General features: G+C 38.6%; 1 protein-coding gene across 3 annotated transcripts; it reads left to right on the forward strand.

Annotated features, from left to right (window-relative positions):
- The first annotated feature begins 405 nt into the window (after positions 1 to 405).
- LOC104239657 (metal tolerance protein 11) lies at positions 406 to 5,715 on the forward strand. Of its 3 annotated transcripts, none has more exons than XM_009794342.2 (6): positions 406 to 723; positions 1,973 to 2,082; positions 2,241 to 2,486; positions 4,549 to 4,629; positions 4,767 to 5,000; positions 5,132 to 5,715. In XM_009794342.2, the coding sequence occupies exons 1-6, from the start codon at positions 543 to 545 to the stop codon at positions 5,477 to 5,479; spliced, it is 1,200 nt and encodes a 399-aa protein (XP_009792644.1). In that variant the 5' UTR covers positions 406 to 542; the 3' UTR covers positions 5,480 to 5,715. The 3 variants fall into 3 exon arrangements, with proteins under 3 accessions (XP_009792644.1, XP_009792645.1, XP_070030405.1); XM_009794343.2 differs by lacking the exon at positions 406 to 723 and adding an exon at positions 1,183 to 1,306; XM_070174304.1 differs by lacking the exon at positions 406 to 723 and adding an exon at positions 1,613 to 1,808.
- The last annotated feature ends 5,847 nt before the right edge of the window (positions 5,716 to 11,562 follow it).

Raw genomic sequence — 11,562 nt, forward strand, 5'->3', positions numbered from 1 at the left:
TATTTTCTCCAGAAATTTGTGCCTAACCTATGTTTACGTAATCTGAAATGGAGGAGTATATTTTATTTTATTTTAAATGGAGGGAGTATATATTTGGTGAGTGTAGCCTTTTTTTCCCCCTCTTCACGTGACCTTTTCCGTTTTCCACGTTTTCTTCTAAAAATCAACAAAGACTTAGCATCTAGACCGTACACGTGTTGTAATATCTCCTATCTCGACGAGCAAACTCAGCAATCTAAGCGGGCCCAAGTGACACGTCATTTTCTACCCAACTAACGGACGAGCGAGTTAAATTTCGTGGCGCGTGATTTTCCAAATATTCAGTAATCATTTTTAGTTCCACTTTCCTTGTTCAAAAAAGTTCCGCCATATAAAGCCTCTACAACTACCCACCCAAAGAACTCCAAATTACATAAAGGTCCCTGGAGTTCATCAAATTTACGCACTTTACCACTCCCCTGCGGCTCCTTCAAGTAGGTGCCTCCAGTTTTTTTACCTAGTGTTTTCAACTGTTTTTTTCCCTATTTTCCGGTGACCGGAAAATGTTGGAAGTAGTACCTCTTCACGGCGGCGATCACGGCGCCGGCACCGAAGAGGAGCTTTTATTGCTGGAGACAAACAATGCCGACCGGTCATGGAGATTAAACTTCGACGAGTTGCGGTTGTCGTCTGAATCCAAAGAGAAGCCTCCACGTGGCCTCCATGATTGCCTTGGAGTTTTAAGTACATTCTCCACCTCTCTATGCGACGTCGTTTTTTGTTATTCTCTGCTAATTTCTTAACTAGTTGCATTAGGTTGACGTAAGAGAGACACCACTTGAATAGAGCGGAATTTATATAAAGGAATTATACAGCTGATTCCTATTAAATACTTGACTGATATTCTGTTGTGCGTAGGATTTTACTAATTGCGGAAATTTTCAAACACTAAGCTTACTCCTTTAGTTGGTTAATTAGTGGGGACTCTTTTTATACTTTTCAGTTTCAGAAAGTATTTTCTTGCCACGTGGGTTCAATTTTCTGAAGAACAAAATGATTCTTGTATGGATGGTGTAAATTTGCTAAAGATGTTAAGCTATATTCACTTTTTATTGTTCTCTGGACAATTGAACATGCTTATGGGCAGTTCACTGGTTTGGAGCAAATTGGCATATATTTGTATGTAGATGGATGATTCTTTTTGGATAAGTTTTAGATGGATAATTTTTGTTATAAGAACATGAGCTTTAGAGCTCAAATTTAATGCGTTTCAGCACTTCAGTTTACTGAAAATAAGAAGGGAACTTTAGCTGAGTGCGCTCGCCAGGTAAGTTTATGTGGTTAGGTCAGTGTAATAAAACCAGAGGCAGACCTATGTTAATATGTGAGGGTGCACTGGCACCCTGTAGTTTCCGATGAAACTATATGGAGTATATAAAATTCTTATAACACTACTATGTATTTTAGGTGGCAATTGCAATGACAAAGTAGCGGTAGGAGGATTTGTTAAAATATGTGTTTTTACCTGAGTTGTTGTATTCTCATATTGAATACTTACATAATTGAACCAAATTAATGCAATACCATCAAACGAACTTAATGCACTTTAGATGATATGACTTGTTCGAATCTTTAGTGCACCGGCAACCTTCACTTGGTGTGTGTGTGTTTGCATGTGACATGAGCCAGTCAAAAGATTGTTCCAAGAGGCTACTTTTGCATTCTGTTGAATTGTTAAGTTGTCATATGAGAATGTATGTTTGGAATTGATAATGGTACTTTGACAATTTATAATCGGCTTTGGTATGAGTGGTGGACTCTAAATGCAGGTCAGCCTTGGTTCTCATCAACTCTTTGGTTTAGTACTTATAGGAGGCTATAGTGCTATATAGAGATGCATGTAGAATGGATTTACTGAATGCTTTCACTGTAAGACATGGGGTGTTCTTGAAGGGACGGATTATGACGCTGTGTTTTTCTTTGGTGCTTACAGGTCAAGAAGACAACATTGCTGAGTACTACCAGCAACAGGTAGAAATGCTCGAGGGCTTCAATGAAATGGACGCCTTGACCGATCGCGGTTTTGTACCTGGGATGTCAAAGGTTTTGATAGCTTCTTCTTTATGTATAAGACCAACCATTTGTTTCTTCTCTAGATGTATCATTCTTATCTTATTATATAACTTGATGACCTGATCATCTAATTAAAAAAGAATGTTACTCAAAGCTTGGACTGACAAGCTCAATTAATTTGATTGCAGGAAGAGAGGGAAAAAACGGCTAGAAATGAAACATTTGCCATTAGGATATCAAATGTTGCAAACATGGTTCTCTTTGCCGCTAAAGTATATGCGTCAGTCAAGAGTGGTTCATTGGCCATCATAGCATCCACATTGGATTCGCTGCTTGATCTTCTCTCTGGTTTCATATTATGGTTTACAGCTTTCTCCATGCAGACACCAAACCCATATCAATATCCTATTGGAAAAAAACGGATGCAGCCGTTGGTTAGTGCTGCTGCTTTTATTCTTAAGTTTTTTGCATCTTCTATGCCTTCAATCGGGCTAATTTGCATTCTGCACTTGTCACTTGCTATTGGGCTAATACTCATGACTGCATATAATAACAATTTCCTTGCTTTTTCATGCGTTTAAAAATTGTCTAACAAGGTAATTGTACTATGCATTCTTGTCACATTTGATTCTAAAGGGACCTTAAGTTCTGCCACTGCTATTTTTATGTTGTGGTCATGGTAAGCCTTAACATTCGTTTTGTTTGTTGATGCAGAGGCAATTTAGCCTTCTTCTTGAGTTCAATCTCTAATCATCACATGTTGTAGTCCAAAAATAAAGGAATAATTTTCACCTAAAAGTATGGAACCACGAGAAATTCAAACTTAATGCATCTAAGACAAATTAAATGAATTAAAACAACATCATATCTGATAGTAACCATCTATAAAAGGTTGAAATAAAAGAAAAGATGTGCAGAATTTTAATAATGTCCTCTAGCAGACAGCTTACATGACTGCATTAAAACCTACAGAGATTCAAATCTTCAGCATCTCTTTCTCCAATAGTTGTCTTTTAGGTGTAGCCTCAGTGGAGAACCACACATGTTTCTGAGATAGAAAGGTGAGAGAAGATAGCTGATGGCAGGGGAAGGGGAAAGAGAGAGATGAGACCAGAAGGGAAGGCCACATAGATTGAAGCTGATTTGGCAGAGAGAATTGAGTGAGATGATGAAACACTGGCTGCTGTGAGTGGCAGTATAGAATTAGAGAAGGTGGGGTTACGGGGAGATTATGAAGTGTCTATTAGTAATTTTACAAGATTTAGTTGTTTTGTTTTTACTGTGGAGGGATGAATATGGTCCTTGTTTATGATCTGTGATGGATACCGGAGCTTATAACCTCCCATATGCACCATTTTCTCCCACATCAGGTTAGGTTGATAGCCATTGCGTTCGCTCTAAGTAGCGATCCTCAAATTCAATTAATTAATCGTATTATGGTGATATTGATATAGACATCTAGACTGTCACTCCTGATGTTACCTATCAAAAAAAAAAAAACTATCATCTCCTAGATGTTTCTACTAATCCAATGTCTGTACATAACTAAGGAGGGATCCTAGACTTGAGTTACACAGAGATTCTTACATAGTCTTTGTTGCTGTTCATCTCTTCCTGTTATCTCATTTTCATTATCAAAATTGACAGTAAGCACTTGCTCCGTGAATGTAACTAGTCTGGGCATGAATTTGGTGTAGTACTCATAACAGTTGCATTTAGTTTGGAAGCTTAGAGAGTAGTGCTTTCTAGTGTGGTGGTTTGATGATTATTTTGCGTAATATCTGTAAATAAATACCTCTGTGAAGTTTTACTTTGGTGCTAAGTACTTAAATTGCAATCGTGGAGATACTATTATCTATTCAGATAACTTTGACGTTCTGGTTTAAATCAGTTGATAATTCCTTAGGATACTAGGATGATCCCACTGTAAGTATTATGAGCTTATTTTGATATTTGAGATCTTTATTGACCATTATACATCCATAAAAGTTCCCGTACTTTGGCAGAAGGAGACTTTTCTTCTGTTTCTAGAGAACCATTTGCAGAAGACTGTCATTTTTCAATTACATGATTTAAAAGATATGGTTTTCTTCTTCCATCATTTGTTGCTAACAGAAAAAAAGAAGTGGAAATTTTGATTTAGATCTGAGACTCTATGTAACTTCCACTATGTTGCTGAATGTTGTGTAGAAAAAGATCTAGTCTGCAAACAAGTTTTGCCCTGTATGCTGGCTGATCCTATGAAGTTGACATGATTTTACTTATCTTTTGATTTTTCATGGAGGTAGAGCAAACTGCAGGTCTATGGCTATCTTCATAGTGCATGTTGTGTAATTCCCAGTGGGTTCAAAATGAACTGTGTTTGAACTTTCAGTTTTACTTGTATTTCTAAATATCTGGTGATAACATCGTACAGGCATGAATAGAAATATTGTATGATTGTTTTCTATTCTTCCTTGGGAGCTGGTCCAATTTAACTTGAAAAATGATACACAGGGAATCCTTGTTTTTGCTTCTGTCATGGCGACTTTGGGACTGCAGATAATTCTGGAGTCTATGCGTACACTAATATCTGATGTAAGTTGTGGCTCCTAAGATAAGTTTATTGCTTTATTATGTTGTATTGTCTGGTTGAAAATTACATGCATGGATTCTTATAATTATTCCTTGACCCTGTACAACGGCAAATGTTATAAACATTGACCTTCTCACAGGAGTCTGATTTCAACCTCACCAAGGAGCAGGAGAGATGGGTTGTTGGGATTATGGTCTTTGTGACTTTGGTGAAACTAGTTTTAATGTTGTATTGCCGGTCTTTTACCAATGAGATTGTGAAAGCATATGCCCAGGATCATTTCTTTGATGTTATCACAAACATCATTGGTCTCATTGCAGCATTGCTTGCTAACTACATTACCGACTGGATAGATCCCGTTGGAGCTATGATTGTAAGTTCTATCTCCCTGATTCTGTTCCACCAATCAGGATTGGAAAGAAAAGGGAAAAGTTTTAATGTGGCTGTCAATCCTCTCGCTTTAACCAAGGTTAGTGGCTTTAAGCAATTTTCCCTCTGCTGCAGCTTGCATTGTATACCATTCGAACTTGGTCAATGACTGTATTGGAGAATGTGAACTCTCTCGTCGGCAAGTCTGCTGCACCAGAATACTTACAGAAGCTGACTTACCTCTGCTGGAACCATCACAAGGCCATAAGGCATATAGATACCGTGAGGGCTTATACATTTGGTTCGCACTACTTTGTTGAAGTTGATATCGTCCTGCCTGCGGACATGCCTTTGCAAGAGGCACATGATATTGGTGAGTCGTTGCAGGAGAAGCTTGAACTATTGCCTGAGATTGAGCGTGCCTTCGTTCATCTTGACTATGAATACAGCCATAAACCTGAACATGCTCAGGCATACCAATAGTCAAAAGGATTTTGTGACATCTTCTCTAGCCAATGTACCTAATACCTCTGCATAGTGAACTCTGATATGCTGTTCGAGATCGGCTAATCTGGTGATTGCTCTTTAAAAGAAAATCTGGGAAAGAAAAGGCTGCTATGATCTGGATGTTCCCTAGAACAAGTAATATGAATTATTATTTTGTTAAATTTTACCTTGCCTATTCATATATATAACATGATTTCTCAGTTTGCTTGCTCCTGGTCTATTGCAACTTATATTAGAGAAATCTAGGTTTCATTAGTTGCCTGATAAGGTGATTTGCATAATGTTGCGGAAGCCAAATGTATACAGCGTGAATGAGTCACAACTATTATACCAAAAATTATGGCAGCCACCAAATAATAAATAAGACAATAAAACAACAATAAAAGGAACACCAGAATTTACGAGGTTCGGCCAATTTTGCCTACTTCCTCGGACACAACCAATATTTTATTTCACTCCAAAAATACAAGTGAAATAATACTAAAGAGAGAAGATACAAATGCCTTAAGAAGATAAGAATGCAAATGAGAGGTGTGTTTAAATCCTAAACATTAGGCCTCCTTTTGTAGGGAAAAAATCCCAAACAAAAGTGTCAATCACTGATGTGGGATATTTGACAACTTCAACAAATCTCCACCTTGGCAAAATTCCATATCTTCAATTTTCTCTCAATAACAAATTTTGGTTGTGTCTTCATCTTCAATATTCAGTGTTCAACAATGTTGATCAAATCCAAACAATGTTGAAACTTGACCGCAGTCACCACCTTTGTCAGCATATCAGCAGGATTCTCCGTAGTATGAATTTTCTTTACCGTGACTCCACCTTCTTCTATGATTTCTCGTACGAAATGATACCGAACATCAATGTGCTTTGTCCTTGCATGATAAACTTGGTTCTTCGCTAATTGAATAGCACTTTGACTATTACAAAAAATTATGATACTTTTGTGCCCAATACCAAGCTCTTTTAGCAATCCTTGAAGCCAAATTGCCTCTTTCACAGCCTCTGTAATAGCCATGTACTCTGCCTCTGTTGTAGACAAAGCAACTGTTGACTGCAAAGTAGACTTCCAACTAACTGGTGCCTTTGCAAAAGTAAACACATAACCAGTAGTTGATCTTCGTTTGTCCAGATCACCCGCAAAATCTGAGTCACAATATCCAACTACAGACTGATTGTCTTCCTGCTCAAAAACTAACCCGACATCTACAGTATTATGAATATACCGTAGAATCCACTTCACAGCTTGCCAATGCTCCTTCCCTGGATTGTGCATATATCTGCTAATAACTCCAACAGCTTGTGAAATGTCAGGCCTTGTGCAAACCATTGCATACATCAAGCTACCAACAACATTTGCGTATGGTACCTTTGACATATACTCTCGTTCAGCTTCATCCATTGGCGACATAGTAGTACTTAGCTTAAAATGGGAAGCAAGTGGAGTACTAACTGGCTTAGTCTTGTCATCTATGCCAAAACGTTGTAGTACTCTTTTCAAATATTCTTTCTGAGTAAACAAAGTTTTTTTGAACGTCTATCTCTTATTATCTCCATGCCAAGAATTTTCTTTGCCTCACCCAGATCCTTCATCTCGAACTCCTTCTTCAGTTGAATCTTCAACTTATCAATTTCTTCCGAATTCTTGGAAGCTATCAACATATCATCAACATATAGGAGAAGATATACAAAGGAACCATCTTTAAGCTTGCGCAAATACACACAATGATCGTATTTGCTTCTCTTGTACCCTTGCCGCAACATAAACTCGTCAAATCGCTTGTACCATTGTCTAGAAGATTGTTTCAATCCGTACAATGATTTTTCAAGTTTGCACACCATATTTTCTTTTCCAGCAACTTTGAATCCTTCTGGCTGAGTCATGTAGATTTCCTCCTCCAAGTTTCCATGTAAAAACGCAAAAACGCAGTTTTTACATCCATCTGAACTAGTTCCAAATCCAACTGTGCTACCAAAGCCAACATAATTCTAATGGAGGAATGTTTTACAACTGGAGAAAACACTTCATTGTAATCAATTCCCTCCTTTTGAGCATATCCTTTGGCCACCAATCTTGCTTTGTAGCGAACATCTTCTTGGTTAGGAAATCCTTCTTTCTTTGCAAATACCCATTTGCACCCAATTGCTTTCTTTCCCTTCGGGAGATTGGCCAATCTCCATGTATGATTCTGATGAAGGGACTGTATTTCATCATTCATGGTAATCCTCCACTTATCTTCTTCTGAACTTTGGACTGCGTCTTTATAAGTGGTAGGAACATCATCAGCTACAATTGAGGCGGCACAAGCAACCGTCTCTATAAGACGAACATGTTTTGTTATTGTCCTTTTTGGCCTGCTGGTTGCTATTGATTCAAGTTGTTGTTGAGGTTCCTGAGTTGGAATCTCCCTCTCTACTAGCTCTTCTTCCAGAGGATAATCTTCATTTGTTTCCTCCTCTGCTTCTTGTGTAGGAAAAATAAATTTTCCCTCAAACTCCGCATTCTTAGAAGCACCCTCATTTTGTTTGGTATCTTCTGTTACCTTATTTACCATAGCAAATTCTTCAAAGGTAACATCCCTGCTGAATATTACTTTCTTTGTCATAGGACACCATAAGCGATATCCTTTGACTCCAGAAGTAATCCCCATAAAAATAGTCTTCTTTGCCCTTGGATCCAATTTTGACTGTCACATGATAATATGCAGTTGAGCCAAACACGTGCAAAGAGTCATAATCTACAGCAGGCTTTCCATACCATTTTTCAAATGGTGTCTTGCCATCAATAGCAGCAGATGGTAAGCGATTAATGAGGTGACATGCATATGTAACTGCCTCAGCCCAAAATTCTTTGCCCAAGCCAGCATTGGACAACATACACCGTACCTTCTCCAGCAAGGTCCGGTTCATACGTTCTGCCACTCCATTCTGTTGTGGTGTATGTCTAACAGTGAAGTGTCGGACGATGCCATCATTTTCACAGACCTTATTGAAATGATCATTTTTGTATTCACCTCCATTGTCTGTGCGAATACACTTGATCCTCCTGCCTGTTTGATTCTCCACCATCGTCTTCCATTTGAGAAAAATTCCCAACACTTCATCTTTGCTCTTCATTGTATACACCCACACTCTTCGGGAAAAATCATCAACAAAGGTTACAAAATAGTGCTTCCCACCCAATGAAGGTGTTTTGGAAGGACCCCAAACATCAGAGTGTACATAATCCAATATGCCTTTAGTATTATGGATCGTTGTACCAAATTTAACCCTTGTCTGTTTTCCTTTGACACAATGCTCGCAAAACTCCAAGTTGCAAACCTTTACTCCTTTTAACAATCCTTGATCTGATAAAGTTTTCAAGGATTTTCCTCCAGCATGTCCCAAGCGCATGTGTCATAGCTTGGTTGCTTCTGCCTCTTTGTCGTCATTGGATGCCACTGTCGCTGTCCCAATAACTGTACTGCCATGATAGCGGTACATATTATTGTTCTTTCGATTAGCCTTCATTACCACTAGTGCACCGGAGCATACTCTCATCACTCCATTTTCTGCAATGATTTTGAACTCTTTTGATTCTAGGGCTCCCACAGAGATGGGATTCTTCTTCAAACCCGGTATATATCTAACATCTATTAATGTTCTGATCATTCCATCATGGTTTCTTAATCATATTGAACCAATGCCATATGAGGTAAGAGGATTGTTATCCGCTGTGTTGACGACTCCATATTCTCCTTCTTGAAAATCCACGAACCAGTCCCTGTTGGGACACATATGATAGCTACAAGCCGAGTCCATCAACCATATGTCTGATGATGTTGATGACTCTGTTGTAACTAATGAGAAGTCTGAATCATCACAATCAGCTACATTTGAATCCATAATGGCCTTTCCATTGTTATGTTTGGCCTTATTCTTCAACTTCGGACAGTCTTTCTTCCAGTGCCCTTTTTCTCGACAAAAGGCACATTCATCTTTGCTGGGTCTGGATCTTGACTTGGATCTTCCCTTCTTTGTCCTCGTTTGATTTTGAGGACGACCCCTCACAAATAGTGCTTCTCCTTCTCCGCCCTTCTGTTTTTCTCGCTTTCTTTGTTCATAGCTGTACAAAGCCGAACAAACTTCTCTGAGAGAAACTTCGTCATTTCCATGGAGTAGAGTAGTTTCAAGGTGCTCGTACTCATCAGGAAGTGACGCCAACAACATCAAGGCCAAGTCACCATCATCATAAGTTGTATCCATATTTTGCAAATCTGTGACCAACTTATTGAAACTGGTGATATGTTCATTCATCGTGGTACCAGGAACATAGGTGAAGTGAAACAGTCTCTTCTTCATGTACAATTTATTTTGACTGTTTTTCTTCAAAAATTTATCCTCCAGTGCTTTCCATAATTTACTTGCAGAAGTTTCCTTTGTGTATGGATATTTCTGCTCTCTAGCAAGGTAGGATCGAATGGTACCGCAAGCAACACGGTTGATAATTCTCCAATCTTCTTCTCCAATAACATCTGGTTTCTTTTCTTCAATGGCCAGATCTAGCCCTTGTTGAAAAAGGACATCTAGAACCTCGCCTTGCCACATCCCAAAATGTCCGGACCCGTCAAATATTTCGACCGCAAATTTCGCATTTGACACAATTCTTGTCATAAGCGAAGATGCCAATGATGACGTATTGTTGACACTTGATGTAGATTCTTCTTGTTTATTGTCTCCCATCTTTGACACAAATATTATTTAATAGCTGACGACACAAATCAAGATTATTTCCTTTCTGGTGTGGAAGATCAGACTAAGCTGCAACCACAGAGCATACTCAGACAGAACCTTGACTCAGTTACCAAGATAAATCTTTTCTGATGTGGAAGATCAGACTATGCTGCAACCACAGAGCATACTTAGACAGTACCTTGGCTCTGATACCAATTGTTGCGGAAGCCAAATGTATATAGTGTGAATAAGTCACAACTACTATACCAAAAATTATGACAGCCACCAAATAATAAATAAGACAATAAAGCAACAATAAAGGGAACACCAGAATTTACGAGGTTCGGCTAATTTTGCCTACTCCTCGGACACAACCAATATTTTATTCCACTCCAAAAATACAAGTGAAATAATACTAAAGAGAGAAGATACAAATGCCTTAAACAGATGAGAAGGCAAATGAGAGGTGTGTTTCAATCCTAAACATTAGGCCTTCTTTTATAGGGGAAAAATCCCCCCCAAACTTAACTCCCAACCAATGTGGGACTTTGGCATTTTGCCAAACTTCAACAAATCTCCACCTTGGCAAAATTCCACATTTTCAATTCTCTCTCAATAACAAATTTTGGTTGTGTCTTCATCTTCAATCTTCAGTGTTCAACAATGTTGATCAAATCCAAACAATGTTGAAACTTGACCGCAGTCACCACCTTTGTCAGCATATCAGCAGGATTCTCTGTAGTATGAATTTTCTTCACCGTGACTCCACCTTCTTCTATGATTTCTCGTACGAAATGATACCGAACATCAATGTGCTTCGTCCTTGCATGATAAACTTGGTTCTTCGCTAATTGAATAGCACTTTGACTATCACAAAAAATTGTGATACCTTTTTGTTCAACACCAAGCTCCTTTAGCAATCCTTGAAGCCAAATTGCCTCTTTCACAGCATCTGTAATAGCCATGTACTCTGCCTCTGTTGTAGACAAAGCAACTGTTGACTGCAAAGTAGACTTCCAACTAACTGGTGCCTTTGCAAAAGTAAACACATAACCAGTAGTTGATCTTCGTTTGTCCATATCACCCGCAAAATCTGAGTCACAATATCCAACTACAGACTGATTGTCTTCCTGCTCAAAAACTAACCCGACATCTACAGTATTATGAATATACCGTAGAATCCACTTCACAGCTTGCCAATGCTCCTTCCCTGGATTGTGCATATATCTGCTAATAACTCCAACAGCTTGTGAAATGTCAGGCCTTGTGCAAACCATTGCATACATCAAGCTACCAACAACATTTGCGTATGGTACCTTTGACATATACTCTCGTTCAGCTTC

This window comes from Nicotiana sylvestris, chromosome 5 (genome assembly GCF_000393655.2).
Source record: "Nicotiana sylvestris chromosome 5, ASM39365v2, whole genome shotgun sequence".
Lineage (NCBI taxonomy): Eukaryota > Viridiplantae > Streptophyta > Magnoliopsida > Solanales > Solanaceae > Nicotiana > Nicotiana sylvestris.

What these genes read in the sequence shown, in the direction of transcription:
- LOC104239657 (XM_009794342.2), top strand. Translation starts at nt 543, where the DNA reads ATGTTGGAAGTAGTACCTCTTCACGGCGGCGATCACGGCGCCGGCACC. An exon ending in TGATTGCCTTGGAGTTTTAA is followed by an intron (nt 724 to 1,972) that starts GTACATTCTCCA and finishes TGGTGCTTACAG; the next exon opens with GTCAAGAAGACAACATTGCT. An exon ending in AAAAACGGATGCAGCCGTTG is followed by an intron (nt 2,487 to 4,548) that starts GTTAGTGCTGCT and finishes AATGATACACAG; the next exon opens with GGAATCCTTGTTTTTGCTTC.